At 40.3% G+C, this 21647-nt stretch overlaps 1 protein-coding gene across 3 annotated transcripts in view; it reads right to left on the bottom strand.

Annotated features, from left to right (window-relative positions):
• Window positions 1-21647, bottom strand: part of LOC118309699 (MICOS complex subunit mic25a) — a 48109-nt gene that overhangs the window by 15867 nt on the left and 10595 nt on the right. The window contains exons 5-7 of one of the 3 annotated variants that reach the window (XM_035632099.2): window positions 13589-13609; window positions 10254-10337; window positions 3740-3810 (exon numbers count right to left, since the gene is read on the bottom strand). In XM_035632099.2, coding sequence (XP_035487992.1) covers window positions 3740-3810; window positions 10254-10337; window positions 13589-13609 — 176 coding nt within the window. The remainder of the gene's footprint in view (window positions 1-3739; window positions 3811-10253; window positions 10338-13588; window positions 13610-21647) is intronic. The other 2 variants (XM_035632100.2, XM_035632101.2) reach the window with 2 other exon arrangements.

Raw genomic sequence — 21647 nt, 5'->3', positions numbered from 1 at the left:
ATGAACTCCTCTAAAATTTCACATGTCGTTGGGCAACTTAAATAACATAGATAACTTTTTACCACTCACCATGTCCTCCCTCTGGGATAATATTTTGGAGATTGTGACCAGTCCAGTGTAGGTAAAGAGTGAGATAACCCAGAGGGTTCCATCTTGTTGTCGACAAACTACCCTCCTCAAGTATAAGAGTCACTTTGCAGTCAATCTATGTGGAGCTGGTCCTGGGATCCCCAAAGTAACGCCCCCAAAGTGTGAGTACCATAACTTCCAATAAACAACTGGAGTAAAGGAATTTGCAGTGGTGAAATGATTTCAATCTCCCCAAATGGGGTAATGGGGCTATGTGCTTTTCCGACAGCCTTCCTTAGGTCAATGTATTTTATTTTCTTTCTTTTGGAATTCCTTTTGTGCTCTATGCTTGGAAAGTGCTATGTAGATAAAATTGATCATATCATTATCAACCTGAATCACTTTTTTTCTTGTGAATTATACTTAACATTTTGTCCTGAACACCAAAACTCTGTAGCTTACAATTTCCCCTCCTGACAATTCTAGACTGAACTTGACAATAGTCATATTAAGTGGAGTCTTTAATGAGGTTAGTCAACACCACTGTGAGTTACTGCAACAAAAGTTAAAAAGTTACACGTATCATGTCCTGTTATTGTCCATGTTGCGTTTGCAATGCAGCAAACACAAGCAATCTAAGAACGCACCATAGGCAAGTATCTATCCAGCTTTTGACAAACATTTGGGCTCCAAATCACTGCTTTGACCCCAGCTTCCCATTAATTATTGTCCAACTCGCTCCCTTATCTAATCTAGCAAATTAACCAAACGTGAACAAATTTAACATTATTCAATCATTTAAAACAAATTGTGTAGAAAGTTATGTTCATCTATAAAACGTATTAACTACCAGCCCGCAATTAATAATATTTACATCTGAAAGACTTACATTATTTGTTGAGTTTCGGGCAATTAAGTGGTAATGTCATCCAACCTGCATGCATGTGACATGACGCGGGATTTAGATAAACTGAGGACAGCCTATTCAAAGTACTCTCATTCATAAACCATTTAAACATTGAAATGATCCTATATTAACAGATCATTTTGATTATGCCAGATAGTTTTACACAAAAGTGATTGAGATAGAACATTTCTTGTAGAATTGGAAATATGAGGCATTAAGAGAGGGGCAACTTGAGACAGAGACAGAAGAAAGCTACTGTAGCTAGATCACATGTTGGACTGTTCTGCAGCCCCCACAGCTCCCCCTCCTTCAGCAGTGGGTAAATAGAATAATTACTGGGTGGTCAGTGTAGTGTGAAATGACAGCATGGGCACAGCACAATGAAACACTGCCCAAATGCTGAACATGATGAGCACATGGCTGCCATAATACAAAGTATGCGTGTATGTGTGGCAGAGATATAACGTGAAAAGGGAGTGCATGCATATGTGTGTGTGTGTATTTGTGTGTGTGTGTGTGTGTGTGTGTGTGTGTGTGTGAGCACCACACTACGGCACCACAGAATGCTATTCCTTCTGCAAACTCTGGATGCTGGATTGATCCTCTAACCTCTTCCAGCTGTGGACAACAGCAAATCACTGATAATAAAAACCATTTGCACAAAATTTTGGACATGCTGCTGAATTCAATGGACCAGGTGCATGGAGGTTGTAGTGTCGTGGATGAGGTCACTGCCCATTAGTGCAAATCCAGCAAAAAGACCAAGTATCTTATTTTTTATCTTGCTGTTCTATGAATGCACTGCATTAACTACATCATAATAATGGCATTCGTACATTTACTTCTATATTTTTTACATTGCCTCTAATATAGAGAGGAGGATGCCAGGCAATGTTTTTTTGCTAGCTGAGATTTGAACGTCCCTACATTGTATAACAACTTAAGTTGCTGATGATGCAAGTAAAATACAATGCGAAAAAGTGTAAACTGACTGTTGATTGATTCTGTATCTTATTCCACCTTGCTATGTATGTTTGTTTTTGTGATAATGTAAAGAGGTTGTTAGGAATTCTATCACGCCTTTGCATTCAGACCACACCTACAAACCCTTACTGATCTGGGCTACTGATTTACTCTACCTCCACTATCCAATAGAAAGGGCTAATTAACTACACGTGTATGATCAAACACTGTAAACGAGTATGAGGAGACAAAATATGGTTATTTCATCAATCATGATCAATTTAAAAATCATAAATCATGATAATTCATTGATTTTACATTTCTGCAGGGAAATTCCTAATTTTTCAGTTGTTTTTGTTTTGTATCACGTGGAACTGAGAAAAATGTATGAATCACATTAGCACAGCTGGCACCTGATGGATAAAAGGTGGCCCATACAGGTAAGTTGTGATTTTTACAGGTTTGTTCTTGGAGATGTTTTATCTTAACTTGAGTTCAGGTTTCAATGGCGAACAGTGAAACATAAGAGAGATGGGGGAAAAAACCCAAAGGCCTAACAGTATGTGTAAATGAAAAACAAAAAGTGAAGAAAAAATTTATTGGCCCACTTTCTGCAGTTTTGCAATAAACATTGTCATGTATGTGGGAAAAGGAAAGATTAAAGACTTTCTGACTTAACTGGATTCGTGGGGCATGTATGGCTTTCTTAGGTGATTTAGGCGTAAATTGACAAAATCCACACACTCTAGCAGAGCAAATTAAATCAATTGTGATTCACAAGGTGCATTTGAAAGGTGATATTCCAATGTCATTTTGCATATCTGGCACTCTTTTGGAGGGTCATATCATACTTTATGATGGCACACCATTGATTCCATTTACAGTTTCCGGCAGCGCTGAAAGTTCAACGCGAATGAGATGTATTCTTTACCGTTTTGTGCAACCGTATTCAACACGATGTAGCAAACATGGCGACACTTACACGGAAGTCAGGTCCACCTCATGTAACTATATTTAACTCATTCAAAGTTGACAAAGAAACATCGGCTCTTTGTTGCAGGTGATTATACATATATGAACACATAGTTTATTGGACAATATATTCAATTTCTGTGTATTTCTAAATATAACACACTAGCTTTAAGAAAAAAAAATATATATACTGTACTTAGTAAATAATTTATATATCTAGCCAGCTAGTCTAGTTAGTTGGAGGGTTTGATGAACGTTTCACGTGGGGTGGGAGATTATGAAGGGTTGAAGGGTGGATTGCCCTGTGAACATGCAGGTAATACACTATCATGCACACCTGATGCACAGAGAGGCCGGGTTTGCCTGCCAGCTGAGACCTGTATGCTAAGTGTGGCTATGCAGCCCAGTGTTAGGCCGAACTCTGCCTGAGTGCCAAGGACGGTAAAAATGTTATGGATGTTTTGACGGGCCATTGGGCCACTGACGCAGGGAGTGAGAAAGTGTGTAGGAGGTGCAGAGTTCACATTAACAGCATGCTAACATCGCAAAGAGCTTTCACACTCTGCTCTCTGTCCATATCTTCTTTCTAACACCTGTCGTCCAGACATCCAGCCAGTCAAAACTGTTTTTCCCTGCATTCCAAAGGGCTGAGACTTTGCTAAAACTAATAGATAATTAACAGGTATATTCATAAAACTTTCTTCTGCTTATGATAGTCTCATAATTACACAATAGTCCTGAGACAGTAAGGGAGCAGCGGGGTGATGACTCTGCTGACTGGGACTTTACACAGAAAATGGTGTTGTAAAACTCATTCACAGTATTTACCTGATGTGAGCCTCAGCTTTAGTAGCTGACTGGTTGTACTGTTCCGCTGACTCCTTGTAGATGTCAAAGTTCTGCAGGCAGAGAGAAAAAAAGAGATGAGATTCACTTCAGAAGTATTTTTACAGCTCTGCAGAAGTTCCACTTCAATATATATTTTGAATATAAAGTAGGCTGCTCAGATATAACCTGCTTTTAATGAAATGAGGGTTTGTTTCCAGGCAACATTCAATTTTCAGATCACATAATCTCATCATTAAAAGCTTGCATATCTACATAATATCACCAAAATTGCATTTTTTTTGTACCTTCAATTCAGGCTCTAATATGCCAGCAATGATAACCAAAATGTATAAATCACAATCTTAAATGTCAGATTTGTTAAATTAGCGACCTTTGAATTTTACAGCGCTGCTTACAATTCTGAATGCTGATGGACTGCTGGTACTCCATAATGTTTTATTTCATGCAATACACAGTGGCATTTAAACACCAATTACTACTCAGATGGAGCTCATGACTAGAGGGCAAGGTCACACACAGAACACCTTTACTGGAGTAATCAGTGGTCACGATGTTAAATACATCGCTTCATGGTCTGAGCTGTTCACAAGGTGATGCACAGACTAGGAGGAAGTCAAGAGGATACATAATTTTTAGAAAATAAGTTTTGCAGTAATTGTAGCCACAGTGTTGAAAGTGTGTTTAAAATCATCAGTTCTCTGAGATGAATGATCAAATTACAGGCTTTGAGTCAACATGTATGAAACACAGTTTGTCTAGAATGCCCTAAACAGACAAGGCAAATCTCTATCATCACCCTCTCGTGCACATTCTCTATGCAGCAATCACCATTTTAAACCAATAACTGCCACGCACATGCTTTTACTAAAAATGCTAAATTATTCCCTATATATCCCAATAGATGGAATGATAGACGAGTAAGGTAATTGAAGTGACTGAGCAGTGGAAAGAGATGGGATCAAACACAAACCTCCTCCACAATCCCTAGCCTTCACCTCCTCCAGTGCCCCCTAGTCACTTTCATATCTTATTACTTCTTGTCTATCGGTAGACATGCTTTTCCTGAATCTGAATTTCTGGTGCTGGAGAAGACAGGCATTTGTCCTTAATCCAATGTGCTAGTATTCCCTAAAATAATAAGCTATCGCTCTAGCCTTTCCTTTTCTGTAGTTTAAATCATGTAAACTGCTGCAGCTGATCAAATAAATATGCAAATTTTAGAGTTGTAATTTATATATATTATCTCACCCACACGTTCTGGTTTTTGGACAGGAAAATGTCTTAATTCTACGTACAAAATTCTTCTCAAAAAAATTGACTCCTTTAAATCACTGCAAAAAAGTACAATGAAAAGGTGGGCAGGGAGTATGAGATCTGGAAACAAGCTATAGACAATGTACAATAGTGCTAATCTGCTATTTATCTTCTTATGTCTTCCCATTCCATTTGACTGTTAGAGTAATTTACAATGTGGAAATGCCAAACACCCCCTGGGTGCAAGGCTTTTTTCCTTCCAGTTAGGGATTAGACTCTTGTTCCCACTAAGTCTCCCCATGTGTGGACCAGGCTTTAATACCACACCTTGACAAGAGGGTAACATTTGCATCTTCAAAGAAGCTGGAGGTCAAATCTACTCCATCCCAGTATCATGAACCTTTTTAATAAAAGACAGTTCCAGAGCTCAGATGTTTCATGAATCCACCAAGTATTAAACATTGCTAATTAATGCGAAGTGTGAGAAACCTAGTCCTGGATTTGTGGACATGCACATTCAGGGGGAGTTAGCAAATACTTTGACTGGCTCTGAGAATATGTTGTAGGAAGTTAGCCACATATGTTAGCAACATATCCTTTAGCCCCAGGTCAAGGGCTCAGTGGGTACACTCGACAGAAGAAAGCTGAGCTGAAACTTGAAAGTCTGTGGTTGCCTTGTGGGACATTCAGTATTCGAGTCAAGATATTTAAAAAAAAAGGCTCCACAGGGGTTTGAGCCCATGGGGGCCTCAGATTATGCAGGACGTAGAGAATAGAATCAGAAAGAGAAGCAGCAAGGAGGTGGTTTGAAGGTAAAGTGAATCTCTCTCTGACAATTGGTGTATCTTACAAAGGCTCTATCCTGGAGGTTTGGAGGGGTCAGGCAGGGCATGATATAGCGTCTCACTTGGAAGAGGATGAACAATTAAAAACATCTAGTAATGTTTGCATGGTGGAAAGCCAGTGAGGGATCCTCTATTTCCCAGCTCTTGCTCCTCACCCACTTTTCTATTTTGCGACCTACTATGCCAAGAGAGAGGAAATGTGCAATGTGGTAGTAGTACACATGATGGGTGAGGTTGAAAAAGTGAGAAATACATTAATTAGCAAAACATCTATGTTAAGTTACAAACTGTGTTACCTGTGGGGCTTTAAAGTTAACAAGGTACTTTAATATCAGTGTAGAGATACAACACCCATCCATGAAAAATATGATTCTTAAAATGTAATGGTATGCATTGGCAACACATACTATATTGGTATAATTGACACTAGCGCATGAAAATATTTTTTTTTGCCGATGATGTAAGTACAACATCAAAAATAAACCATGTGCTCTGGTTCGATTATTGGGAATCACAATTTGGAGCTTCTTCTGAATGGGATACAATTCACATTTCAGATTCTGACTAAAGCATCTCTTCTGTCTCAGAAAAAAAATTCAAGCGTACAAACAAAAGAACAAACAAACAAACAAACAAACACTCTCTGCTTTTACGGAACCCCCCACCCCAAGTCTTTATTGAAACAGATGTCACATCTCTGGTCTTACTAGTAAAACAAGGGAATATGGAGACAATGAGCACGGTGGAAGTAAGAAGGAAGGATTTGGAGTGGCAGGTATAGCAGGTATAGCTCCTGGCCATGTGTTGAGTGTATCAACATTTTTTGTGTCTATTGACAGAACATACCCAACTCAGCTCTCATGACACCAGAGAGGTGGCAGCACTATCACTGGCACACACACTCTGAGCTCTTCCCAGTCATTTGCACCCATGGGGACAAAAGCCCAATGTGGAAAACAGGAAGGGGGGATGATAACTCTCAGTGGGGGAAACAAGGTTTTGGGGGTGTTGATAAGGCTCCTGGAGGGGATTAGTGTAGGTGCATGTGTGCAGTGTGAGTGTGTGTGTGTGTGTGTGTGTGTGTGTGTAAGCTTGCACACACGCAGGTGTGTGACTAAATCTGCGTTTGTATTTGAATGCTTGTCTGAACACCCTCCAGGAGATGGGCTGATGTCAGGATTCTTAGGGAGGGGTTGCTTCACGCTCCACACTTGGACGAAGGAGGATTAATTTTTTTTTAGAGGCGGCAGTCAACAAAGGGGAGAAGATGGGATTAAAAGAGGTGAATTTTAAACTGAGGCTTGTTTACAGAGTCATAGGGTATGTTGCCACAAGGAGACAGATATACTCCACCTGTACACTGCTTAGAGATTAGGGAGGCTCAAATAAACAAGAGCAGAGGACGGGGAGAGAGGAGACGTGTAGGATGTACTGGTATGTTTGGGGGTTGTTTCACTCTTGGGACATCTTTTATGTGGAAGAGGGGAAATGCTAAATTGTCCAGTGGATTGGCCACTCTATCACAATTACTTCTGAAGTGACAGCATCCACACAAACCTGTCACACACACACACACACACACACACACAAACACACACACAGGCTGCTTCCTTATTTGTATCAGTACTGTAGCTTCCAAAGCCTTTAGACAAACACAATAGTCTGTTACCATCATTCATCCCTTTGGCAAACTGGACATCAGAGAGTGGTTGTATGTTTGCATACAGGTAACACACACACACACACGCACAGTTATTCGCCTATTATAAGGGGCTGCTGCTAAGCCTGAGTAAAATGTTGATTCAGGGGAAGATCACACACCAATTACCAGTGGATTCTCCTTCTAATCTGGCGGCTCCCACGTTCTGTTTGAATCACTGCATCTGATCATCAAGACGCAGCAACAGAACTGGATGTGCATGAGTGCCTATGTGTTTTTCTATACAAAAATCAATTCGGTCGTATGGAAAAATCTCTGGCCTCTGACATTATTTGCAGAATAAAAGCAAAACCTGCCATTCCCAGACAATTGCATTATACACCTGCTTATTCATGCAATTATCCAATCAGCCAGTCATGTGGCAGCAGCACAATGCATGCAATCATGCAAATACAGTTCAGTTGCTTCAGTTAACGTTCACATCAAACGACAGAATGGAGAAAAAGTGACTTTGACCGTGGCATTATTGTTGCTTCCCGACAAGCTGGTTTGAGTATTTGTGAAACTATTTATCTCCTGGGATTTTCCCCACACAATAGTTTCTAGAGTTTACTCAGAAAAAACATCTATTAAGGGGCGACAGCAGTGGGGACGGAAAAGCCTTGACGGTGAGAGAGGTCAGAAATTGTTTGGAGATGACAGAAAGACGAGAAAAAATCAGAGGCAGCAATTGGCACACAAAAACTAGCCAGGTGAAGACTGGAAAAACGTAGCCTTATCTGATTAACCTTTGTCTGCTGAGGTGGAGGGGCCAAATCTGCATAAAATGATGTGATGTGAATCATGTCAACATGGAGCAGAAACTCAAAGGACCATCTTGTGAAAATCCTTGCCACAAAGAGAGAAGGGAGGCCCGAACCAGTATTAGTATAACGTTCCTAATAAAGTGCTCAGTGAGTGTAAGATCTGATTCAATACTGACGGAGTGGGAGGCCCTAAATGGGCTATGTGAAGCTTTCTTCATATGCTCAGATTGTTATTTTTGTGAAAAGTGAGACATATTACTTTTTCAATTTATGTTTTATATTTACGTGTCTGAGTCAGTCACAATTCAATTTTTAAGTGGCCATTTATTTCAACCTGCCAGGAATTTGCCGCAGGTATGTGAGAATGAAAGAAAGACAGATAAGCAGAGAAAAGGCGAGGGGGCCTGAAAGGAGAGCTGGATGAATGGAGTGCTAGATGGGAAAGTGAAGGAAGAGAAGAAGGGAGATGGATGCCAGTTCAGGATGGACTGTCTGTTTAATGCTCAGTCCATATAGCCTCTTTATCTCTCACTCTCAGTCCCCCCCTCTTTCTTACTCCCTCATCCACATGCAGGTCAGCTGCAAGCAAGTGAGGGGTGCAAAAAACGTGATAGAAAAAAAAGGGGACTGTGGCGGTGAGAGGAGAAAGATAGAGCATCCTCCACTCTTCTACCAATCAGTCTCTTCCGTCGAGCATTGCAGCATGTGCTGCTTGCTGCATGGTGTGCAAGGAACCCCTTCCATTTAACTTGGCTATGTAAAAGGTTTTCTCAGAGGCCTGAAGGAGGCGAGTGCAAGGGACTAGATAAGGTCCCCCGTCGGCCTGATGGCCCCCGCCGGAGGGAGGGAGAGACAGCGAGAGGCTGGTGGGGCAGTCGAGTCCCAAAGAGTGTCTACTGAATACTCTGTTAGGAGAGATGTGGGTGTGTGAAGAGACGGTGTGCAGGGTGGGGGAGTGTTGTGTGTCTACCTTTTCACCCATCAGTCATTTAAATGTGTATGCTGTTTGCAGAGTCTCTACTGTTTGTCATCTATGGTTTCCAAACAATTTCATTTCCTTATTTCCTTAACTTTCCCTCTATAATTTTACCCTCAAACTTTATGATTTCATCTGACCCTAAAATGACACTCAGCTCTGACCTGGCTTTCTCTCAGTTTTTTTTTAAAACAGTTTATTCTGTAAAAAGCAAGGAACATCTCCCAATCCACTATGCTTTTAAAGGGTGCAAAATATCAACTGTGCATTAGTGCTCAGATGGAGTGAACACAGGCCATAATTTCTTAAGAGCTTTTATTCTGTTTTTTTTGTTTAACCCTGTTTTGTGAAAAGAACCAGTAGGATGCAGGCAAAAGGACAAGGTGATAAGAAAAGTACAGAACATTTGATTAGGCAACAGGAGCTCAATGAGTGATACAACACTGTGAAACCTCTCTTGAGTGCTGGTCCATCAACAGAAAGTCGTGACTCTCATCTGGCTGCTGAAACCTTCAATTCATTTGACACTGGAATGTGCTTGACATTTCCAAGACAGACAAGAATGTCTTATGTCTCAACAAGATTTTATTCTCCAATAAAAGAGTGAGAAACATGATACTTGTTTTCTTTTACTATTACAGATGTGTCATAACTTATATTCAGTGAAAGGCAACAAGATGTTTTTATCTCATTAGTGAGGTCTCCTGTTATTCATGTCAAAATTTTGAAGTCCTATAAACCCCCACAGTAATAATACAGAAATAATATTGGAAAAAAAAAGATGCACGGTCTTGTTGATTGACATAAACTAATGACAGCTCTTCGGTGATTTCATACAGCATTGTCTCACTTTTCATAACTTGTATGATTTTAATTGAACATCTTGGAATGCAATGAACCTAATAAACAAATTAGAGGAAGAATGTTTATGTTGTTTGAAAACAATCCTTACTTTTTTCTCCAGTATTTCTAGTTGCTCTTTATAAAAGCTGGAGATGGTGGTCAGTTCCTTCTCTTTCCTCTCCAGTTGTTTGGCCTGAAGGACGGGGAAGATGAAGAGGAAGAAGAATAATTAATAATTAAACAAATAATAAATAAACAAAACAAATTAAATATCTACAAAAAAGGTACACGGATGTGAAGAAGTGGTTAAAATAAGTTGTAGAGGTTCCTTTTTATTGACACCTGACAATTTGCTTAGCTTATATGTAACTGTCAGGGAGAAAGGAGGAGAGGGAAATCAATCCATGCACTAATTAAAATTTTCTTCTGGGAATGTTTAAGCTGACATATTTACTTAATGGGTAAAATGATGCTTGAGGGGAAATGGACTAAAGCAACATATTCACTTCCTTTGCTTATGAGTATGACAGACAGAGGGAAATGCTGAGGGGTGAAGAAACAAGGCAACACATGCAGAAAACGTGACTGCAACACTGGTTGAAAAATATGTCCTAAAAGACAAAACTCTAAACACACATTTCATCTGTGAACCGACTACAGACAGAAAAAGACAACAGAGACATTAAGATGTTTTTCTCTGACAACAGATTAATGACAAACCATTGGTGGACCATGGCAAAAATGATTAAACCCTACTCAAGTGTGTAGCTATAGCATTAAATTATAGGTTTATGTTTTCAAAGCATTACTATTCCAGTTCCTCATCTGTGAAGTGCTTTATGGGTATATCCTGATATCAGAAAATGTATGATGCTTGATGGAAATACTTGATAATATACACGAAAAGGACATTGCATCATATTCCTCAAAGTAAAAAACAAAGGAATGGGTATTTAACAGGGTCCATCTAATGGAACATAACTTACAAAACTAATGAGGTGGCACGAGACTGGTGCAGCGCCGCCAGGTGCTGACATGAAGCTGCTGGCATTATGATGAGGTGAAAAGCTTTAAAATACCCGCTGAGTCAAGCTTTGACAGACAGCGACATGGCAGATTGGCTGCAGGAAGACCCGTAGTCTGGGCCATGGCGAAGCATCATGCAAGCAGAGGGAGATTGGAAGCAGACGTCGAAAAGATGCACTGTGAAAACAAGTTGCCAGTTCAGCTTGAAGTCAGAAATGCACATGCAGTTATGGATTTTAAATGAACGATTCACTTCGAGGAGATATTCACTAGAACATGCAACGTGACTTTTCCAATGGAGCCACATCGTTTTTAGAGGTTAAGGCTCCACAGTGTGTCAATATTATTACGGTTTCATAAAATGGAAAGAAAAGGGGATTCATTTGTGATAACTACTAACTGTAATATTTTAATACTGAATAGTATTGACAAAAAGAGAGAGGGGTAGTCAAACATTTAGGACAACAGCATCAGTGTCGCCAAATGGCAAGCACACTACAGGGCACTGATCCTGCACCATATGCCTTCTCCCCCTGCATTACTAATCCATCCAATCATAAAATTACAGTGAAGATTTTCTGTTGGATTATAAAAGGAATGATCAGACATTTGATAGGCTGGCGACCTGTCCAGGGTGTACCCCGCCTCTCGCCCAATGTTAGCTGGGATTGGCTCCAGCGACCCCCCGCGACCCTTAAATGGATAAAGCGGTAGACGATGAATGAATGAATGAATGATCAGACATTTTCCATGGAGAGTGATAGTCATTAATTTAGCAATAAAATTATGTTGCAGTGTTTTTATACAAAAACTCAATATCAAATCTATATTTTAGTCCATCATCTATACCGCTTCTTCCTTTAAGGGTCGTGGCGGGGCTGGAGCCAATCCCAGCTGACATTCGGCAAGAGGGGGAGTTCATCCTGGACAGGTCGACAGCCCATCACAGAGCCAACATACAGAGACAAACAACCAGGATTTGAACCAAGAAGATTTCTAGCTGTGAGGCAAAAGTGCAGATTTTTTTTTTTTTCAATTGTTATATTTGAACTTCCTAAAACCAAAGTGAATGGCAGTAAACTGGATTGATCTGATGAACTAAATACCTTGTTGCTTGGTTTAGGATTTGACATGCATCTGTCAGACATTTGGTCATATGCTGTGGAGATTGTGCAGTAGATAAAGAAGGACAGCTGCGCAATATGAATCACACATGCAGGCTAAAATGCATAAAAGGATAGATAACATGCACATGGCGTACACAGAATGCACACATTTGATCAGTATGAGTTTACAAATTAGAAGTTTACACAGTCAATCAATCAGGCCCAGGGCACTGATTGATTGTTATACATAGTAATACACAGTGTTTCTAGCCAATAAGGGTAATGAGTGGTGTACTACAGCAGTATGAACATGATATGGTGTGTGAACACGGTGAGGCTGGCTGGGAGTGAGGCAGCAAAAGGCAGCAAAGGACCGTGGACTTCATGTAGCACAGAGATAGAGATTATGTATTATGAAGGCTACTATAACCCTATATAAAGATGCTCTCTATCTCTATCTCTCTCTCTCTCTCTCACTCTCTCACACACACACACACACACACACACACACACACACACATACACACACACACACACACACACACACACACACACACACACACACACACACACACACACACACACACACACACACACACACAGTCATGGTGTAATGGTGACTGATTGCTAAACCTGATTTGTGCATTAGTGGGGGTGTGATACAGATCAGATTGAACAAGTAGCATCTTCTTTGGCTGATCGACTGATCTTCTGTGGTCCCAGCTGATATGGTGGATACAGGCGTGCACACACACACACACACACACACACACACACACACACACACACACACACATACACACACACACAGATTAGTATTACATGTATTGTAATCCAGTCTAATCTTATCCGAGTTTAACAGGTAAATACATCCCCAAACAGCACATCTGCAAATCCTTACAATGTGCTCACAGCACTTTTTCTTTCTACAGTGGCTGTTTGATGCTTAGGGCATTGTGTGTGTGTGTGTGTGTGTGTGTGTGTTTGTGTGTGTGTGTGTGTGTGTGTGTGTGTGTGTGTGTGTGTGTGTGTGTGTGTGTGTGTGTGTGTGTAAAATCACATCTGCCAGCAGCACAGATGATGTGTAATTTTCTAGTTGAATACCTCCCAAAGTGTTGTTTTGTGGAATGGAGGCGGCAGCACACACACTGCCTCACTTTAATGCACAATGAAAATATGACATTTGAATAGAGAAGCGAGAGTGAGAGAGAGAGAGAGAAAGGAAGAGGTAGAAAGAAAGGGGGGGGGGGGGGAACTTTAAAAAAACAAAACGAAAATAAAAGGAGACACCAGCAATGGTAGTGTTGCTTACCCAGGCATCCAAATCTGCAGTCTAGGAGAGTGAGGGGGCAGTGGTTAGTGAGACAGTAGAGGGTATAAGGACGGCACAAGGTTGGAAGAGATGGTGATAGAAAAAGAGAGGAAGAGGACTAAAGACAGGTATAATGAGAAAAAGACAAAAGAAGGTGAGGTAATGATGAATAAAGACGCAGGCTGGAATGGGGAGAAAAATGAGAGATTAAGCACAGTTAACAGTCAGAAAGGGGACAAGTTGGGTTAGTACAACCAGTCACAGAGCAGTCTACACAGTTATCTACAAGTAGCACTCCTTAGGCTGTAGAACACGTTAGCAGCGATAGACTGGTGATTAATCAGTCATGTGATCAAAGAGATGGATTAGAGCAGGGGCTGGCCTAATTGTTGCCATGTCTCATAAAAGTTAAATGAGGTGAACTCACACAGCCAGTGGCCTCTGTCTGTGTTTGTGTTGAATGATCTGCGTCAGCCAATTAATCGGTCGATAGCTGGCATTTTTGTGATAATCAGCACTGGCTGATGCCAGCGCCAATAGGAGGCCAATAAACAATAAATATCTTCACACACATCTGCAGACATTTATACTTTTTCGATTACTTTCTATTCAAAAACAATGAGAGTGCAGATTTACTTCAGCAGAGACAATGACATACTTTTCTCTGTTCAAGTAAACTATACATTAGTGTTCACTGATAATTTAAGTTCAGTAACTTTGTGTCTCTGTTTGTGTTTGTTATTATTTAATCATTGTATTTTTTCATATCCAAAAAATAAAAACAACAACATAATTTATAACTGTATGTCAGCAATTGGACGTGCTGCTCTCTAAATATCGGCCTTTGAACAACCCATATTGGTCAACAACAACTACTTGTTCGTTATGAAAACTAATTTGCCAAATGTTGAGTGTTATATCGAATGCATTTTTAACCTCTTTCAGTCTCATGATGCATCCAACATGTCCAAACACACATTTTGTTACCACGTAACTGTTTAAAACAACTCATGACAATTTCCACACTGGTCATACTGGTGGCACAGGCTGCTAAACTGTTTCCACACACTCAAGATGTTGTGGCACATGATTCTCACTGCATTTCAACCTTATATCACCCCCCCTGTCCACTCGTCTGTTTTGTCTCTCCTCATTGCATCATATTTAAAATGCTTCGTTCCAGTTCAGAAATCAGTGTTTGTAAAACATGTATGCTCACTTTGGCACAACTGCTTGTATGCCACATACTGTGAGTATGCATGAATCCTTACAAATACTGAATTTTGAAATTTGCAGTACACAATTAAAGACTGTGTATTTATTTCAAAGTGTTTCATAGTGTCCATTTTCTTTTTACACGCACATTAATATTTCAAAGGCAGGTGTTTATTGCCTGTTTAACAGCAGATATTAGCAGGGCTTGGACGGTGTGCAGTCATTAAAAATGTATTGACAGCATATTCTACAGTACAATATAAATCAAAAGATTTATCACAAAATCAAATAACTTTTGGTTAAAGCATATTAACACAGACACACAGGAGACCATATTTGGGTGTGTCTAGCCTTGTCCACTCCAACCAAGTGCTCCCAGTCCAGCATTAGACGGAACAGTGAGGGATAGATTAGAGCAGTGGGTGGCTTTAATGTTGCCATGCCTCATAAAAACACCATTCAGTTAAATGAGGTGAACTCACAAAGCCAGTTGCTACAGTGTGTGTGTGTGTGTGTGTGTGTGTGTGTGTGTGTGTGTGTGTGTATGTGTGTTATGTGTGTGTGTGTGTTAAGTAATCTGTGAAACGGATACAGCCGATGCCATCTGTTTAACCTCCCTGCTCCCCGGTGGCTGTCCCTAAACTGAATGTGTGCCTGAGTCTAAATGTGTGTGTGTGTGTGTGTGTGTGTGTGTGTGTGTGTGTGTGTGTGCCTCCTGCAGAGTGCTCACAGGAGTGTGTAGGTCCCATTTTCATAGATGAGAGACTTTAAAAGAGAGGTGCAGGGTTTTTGTGATCCAGATGCAGACAAACACACACCCCAGTAGTTTGGTGCAATCCATGGGCCGTAGTGGACATTTCAGGTACTTCCACTCATTGTTGTTGTGCTCCCTGTTGACCAGCAGTCAGCAACCTCACTCTCAACATTAAGAGTCTGGATCAACTGAGCTAGCACAAACACAGCCAGGGAAGTACTCCAGATTGATTAAAGCTCATATATTCTCCAAAACCTTTTGCAAAAATAAAAATTCCTACATGTAGTATTAATGCGTTATTAATCCAGCTAATTGTGGCTCTTCAGTGACAATAAATGACATCACAGAGTAACTGGCTTGCAAGTGGCTATAAAAAAAAATCACTGAACTGAATATATTTAAAGCAGTTCAACAATCTAAGCATATTTATAGAAGCATTGCATGTATATATCAAAACAATAGGTAACCATAGCAACAGTACACGTCTTTCATTGTACCAGAAAAACTACCAAACAATAGATCTTGGGTTCAGCAGAATACTATTGTTAAATTGTGCGAACAATAATCACCACCTTACCACTAAAAATGACCCTCAAATTTCACTCACTTCGTTGTGTATGACAGTCAAGCTGTGTTCTTACCTCTGTCTAAAAGCTGCTATATGCTTCTTCGGATGTGTTTGTCTGATGCTCACATAGCCTTTCAGACAGCTGATTGGGGAGAATGTCAAACTATCTTGTTATTTTCCAAAATCGGACATTCACACCCGCTTCACTCTCGGCCTCTCTTTTTTTCATTCAGGACACGATGTTACTCATCATGTGAACAACCAAGTCCAACACTATAAATGCCTGACAATGCGTGACGTCATCTTCATGTTCAAACAGTATTGCATCTCCACCCACTCCATGACGGCTGTCTCCTCACTAGCTGAACTATTAAAAACTGGTTGAACACAGAATACAGCGTAAAGAATATCACCTTGACCCTGTTCAAAAATCTGTGTAGGGGCACAACCATAAAGGGGGAAATCACGCTCATGTCCCTTCTCACTGAACACACCGCTGTAACGGATCACTATACATTTTGCTTGGTTGAATCATGTTTGCTGTGGTTGTACCATGAGGGTCAGCAGATGCACCAGCTTGGCAACACTTCATGCTTGATTAGGACTTGAAACATCAATGCTCTGGCAACACAGTGTGTGTGTGTGTGTGTGTGTGTGTGTGTGTGTGTGTGTGTGCGTGCGTGCGTGCGTGCGTGTGCCAAGATGAGACCTTTTGGGCTACACCACCACCTCACATGGTGAAAAAATGCTGCCTTAAAAATCAATTATGCAAATACGGAATTATGCAAATGGTAAATTTGAATAAATCTACGTGTTTTGGGAGAAAAGATTTTGGTGTGTTTTTTTATTTGGAGTCAGGAGAGGAGAGAGAAATACAGAGATGAGGAAAGGGGGCGAAAATGAGGATTACGCGGGAGACAAACTATGTCACTAGCAGACAGTCAAACTGCCAAATTGGCTTTTTAATTAGGGAGAAAGTGCTGGAGAGAAAGACAGAAATACAGACAGAGAAGAAAAAAGAGCTAATTCAAAGATGAATCTGGCTACCGTAAACCCCTGTAAAATTCCAGACACTTAGTATTACCACTTCAAATTTTAATAAGCATTAAAACCGTGTTTGATTACTGCACTTTGAAAAACTCAGAGTAAATACTGTCCAACATCAATCAAAGTTAGCAACAGTCTAAGAGATATGGGCGTGTAATTGCAGCGCACAACGTGTTTTTCTTCGATGACAACATGGCAGAAGGCAGTGAGAGTGCTGCAGAGATTTTTCAGCCTTTTAAGGCCGTCGTTGTATTTTGGTTTAATACGAGAGAACCTTGATCAAAGGTCGTCACCTTGTCTGCAGAAGGACAATCGCTGCAGAAGGGGGCAACTTTTAAGAATGGGTTATACTGCGTGGTTTATAAGATCGACTTCGCTGTACCCTACGCTGGTGTGAGCATTTATGCAAGTTTTACATGGGGACACAGCATGTAGAGATGGCAAATGATAATAATAATAATAATAAAAATAATCTAACAACACCAATAATAACAAAAATGATAATACTTATGACAATTTCAGTGTATTCTCCTATCATCTCTGAGCTAATTCAGTAGCAGCATTCTTCCTGTCATAAGTACAGGCAGCACATTCATCATGAGTGTCAGTAATAAATGCTATTGGTACAGCTGAGTGCTTTCACCCCTGCTCTTGTTTGGTCAGTGCTGGTGCTTGGCTAAAACTGCAGAGTGTTTGTGTAGATTTACCCTCAAAGGCAAACTGAGTGATCCACAGCGAGGGGCTCACAAACATACACACACATACAATGGTGTCTAATAATCTCTAGCATTTTACTATATCTGAGAGAGTGTTCTTTTATAAGTCCCCTTGTTGACTGAGCAACTGTTGTTTATATCTCAGCAGCAAATGTATGTTTATCTTTTTCGTTAATTGTGCCTCATCTTTCATTGGTATAAACAACTACTTGACCAAAGTGTGAACAGAAACTGAGAAAAATGTTTTCCCTTAAATTCACAGGCAGAAGATGAGGTTCCTCTGTCACTACTCTCCCAGCATTGTTTCGCACCAGCTCTCTATCTAGAAAAACATTCATTCATTAAATTTGCTCCCTAAACCGGAACATCAGGGCTACCATACCTTGACTATGTCTACTGGTGGTAGATGGCCCTATAGGTGTCAGCTGAGACATGTCAAATGATGAACACATTAACAAAAACGTCCAGAAAACTGTTCTTTGCAAATTATGCCCAAAACCGGTCCCCAGTCGGTCCTGTCTTCCCTGGGTCCCTGAATTAACTTCTGCTAAGGACCCTTGAGCCATATGAACCATTTGCCATCCCCAGACCATCACACCTGACACCCCTGTGCTTCCTCCAACCTTTAAAACAATTTGCTCCATCTGTTGGTCTCAGAATGAGCAGCCTTAGGACTTTCTTTTTATCAACTGTCAACCATGAAATATTATCTGTACTTTGGCTGGATATTTTTGGCTGACAGGTGCATCCATAGGCCATATTGCCCATTAAGCCGACCTAATCAAAACTATAAATTCAATATTTGATCAATAGTCAATGTCACTTCATTGCTTTCAATCTTGGATTCATCTACAGTTGGAACTTAACCTTGAGAGAACCTATGAGAAATGTCATCACGCCCATATGCTGTTTGCACTGGTAACTGTAATAACAATATTAAAATTTAAACACTGTCCATCATTTTTATGTTAAACAAAAGGCATATGGCTTTTTTTAAGTCTTTCTTCTAAGTCACTAGCACTTTTCTCTCAGGACCACGCCAACAGGCAAACAGAGGCTGTTTCAGGTATGCATCGGGATTATCGGGAGAGTGGGACAACAGTCTAAATATGCATGAATCATCAAGCTAGCAGCTGTGGATGACACACACACACACACACACACCTGCATGCACCCACAAAAACACACACATGAACTCACTTAAACATGCACACCCAGTCCGGTAGAAACACCAGAGGCATGAATTGGTTAGTCTAGCTCTTTGCTCATTAAATGTGTGTGCTCATCTCATGGCTTGGGGAGGTGAAATGAATTAACACTTCATCATCAGCCTGCTTTCCCACCCCAGACTGTCACAGAGACAGAGAGAAAAAAGACAAACACTTAAAGGGGAGGATAGAGAGATAGAGAATGGAGAAAGGATGGAGAAAGAGAGATAAGAGACATTTGAATAGGAGGAACAGGTATTATTGAGAGAATGAAGGACGAGGGAATGAGAGAACTGTTGGGGACAGAGAGAGAGAGGAGCGACAATAACCACAGGCATTCTTTGTCTTCTCCACTCATTTGCTCCAATTTCTTCACATTTAGCCAAAAATAGTTTTGCAAAGTTATACTTTTTAAATGCAGGGACTAAACTTCTCCACCACTCAGTTTCAAAACTGTGCCCTGCAGAAATCTCACACAATATGACTATAGATAGTTGTAGTTTGGTCACACTGGACTCTGATTAGGTCAAATCATTTAAACCCACCAACAGGAACCAACAGTCAAGGAAGAGTTCTCGTTTTGACAACCTATACACTTCGTCTCTGCTTCACTTGACATTGAGCTGGATTTTGCTCAAAAATCTTAAAACCGAGAGAAAGTTTCTCGACCTACTTCTAATAAAAGAATGCAGGGACAAGTTATAATTAACTGAAGCAGTTAATTATAACATTTACTGCCTCCATCTGCACATTATTTAAAACTTCACATATAAGATGAATCAAAAGAATATTATGGATCTCCTTAAATCATTTTTCTAAGTCTTCCAACATGCACACTTTACAACACCAAAATGTAAAACAAATAGTTAAATGTTAAGTACCTGCATCACTTGGTAAACATGAGATACATATATGTTTCTACTTGTGAAAAACACATCAAATGTTTTTGATACATTTTTAACATAAACTGCGACTTCAAATTCAGTGACGTGACACATACTGCCTTTCGGCTGCCTTTGGTTTTAAACAGTGATGAATGCAACTTAAAGAGACTCATAAATTTGCTTTGAAAACAAGAAACCTCATACCGTGAGTTCAAATCCTTTGACCGATACTTTGATTGTTCCAACATAAATCATCATTCCCCTATATGAGAACAAGCAGCAGGGAAGCATTATATTTTTCCTCTGGATAATAACTCTTGTCCAGCTGTCTCATTACATCACAACTGCTCTCTGATGGGAGAGGTGTTCCACTCCTACACATTTGTCCTTTGAACTGGATTTGTGCTTCCTCCCCCGTCCCCTCACCCCCACACAGCTCCGCACTGATCAAAATCTCCTCAGTCGGTGAGCGCTCTGCTCGTCAGCAATTACCGTCGCTTGAGAAGATCGGGGAGTACTGTACGTGTGTGCATGTGTCTGTGTGTGTGTGCTAGTGAGCGCAAGCACCCACAAAGGGCTAAGCTGCTTTAACATGCAGAAAGGATGTCAAGTCTGTGATTACACTCGCTGATAACAAGTGGTTTAGTCATGTGTGAATATGTGCGTCTGAGCTGCTATTGTATTATACATTCTTTGAGAACAAAATTCAGGGTCTATAGCTGTGTGTGTGTGTGTGTGTGTGTGTGTGTGTGTGTGTGTGTGTGTGTGTGTGTGTACATTCTCGACATTGTCACACTTGCAGACTCAAAATCCCTGGCTACGGTGAAGGCTGATGTTCAGTCTCAAAGTAAAACTCTCTCTACTTTTCAATCCTTTTTTTTTCTTTTTCATTGATCGATCTTTTCTCCTCTATCCCTCTGCTTTTGATTTTTAAACTAATTCTCTTCTCCCTCTCTCCCGCCCTCTGTCTTTGGCAAACAAGAGTTGGATATCTAGCTGGCTGCAGTCGGAGTCAGACATCCGAATCTAACTGTACCACACTCCAAGTCTCTTCACACTCCTATAGCCCATCCCTGACTATATTTCTCTTTCTCTGAGATATTTGGCTTTATGCTTCCATGTGTTTGTTGTCTTTACCGCTGCCTGCTATCATAAATTCAATCCTCTCTCACAGGTGGCGTAAGGAAAAGAGAGAGCAATGGCAGACAAAGCAAAAATAAATACTGCACATACTGTATGTGTACACATACAGTATATAATGTTAAAGTAGGATAATGTTAAAGTAGGATCAGATTATTGTTTTATCACCGCAGTGTTGGTAATCAACGATTATGTGCAATCAACTGCTTAAAAATCAGCCGATTCATGATCCTCATTTAGGATATATGTTTTCATCTGGGGAAGAAAAGACATCCAGAGATTGTTTTGGGGTTGGCTGAAAACCGCTAAACCAACATGTCCATTGTTGCTAAAAGGCAAACACAGAAAGCAGCTGAAGCGATCTGAATTGACAGACTGATGTAACCACAGGCTGGTTGAATGTGGATGGATGCGAAAACACATCACATGTGTGATGATGTCTTCAAAAAATGCCACATACTTAATATCTAGAAATAACAATACTGTATGAAGTCATGGAGAATAGGAAGAGATTAAAAAAACATATA

This window comes from Scophthalmus maximus, chromosome 6, assembly GCF_022379125.1.
Source record: "Scophthalmus maximus strain ysfricsl-2021 chromosome 6, ASM2237912v1, whole genome shotgun sequence".
Lineage (NCBI taxonomy): Eukaryota > Metazoa > Chordata > Actinopteri > Pleuronectiformes > Scophthalmidae > Scophthalmus > Scophthalmus maximus.
Note: the sequence above shows the minus strand (reverse complement) of the source record. Positions and strands in the feature narration are given on the sequence as shown.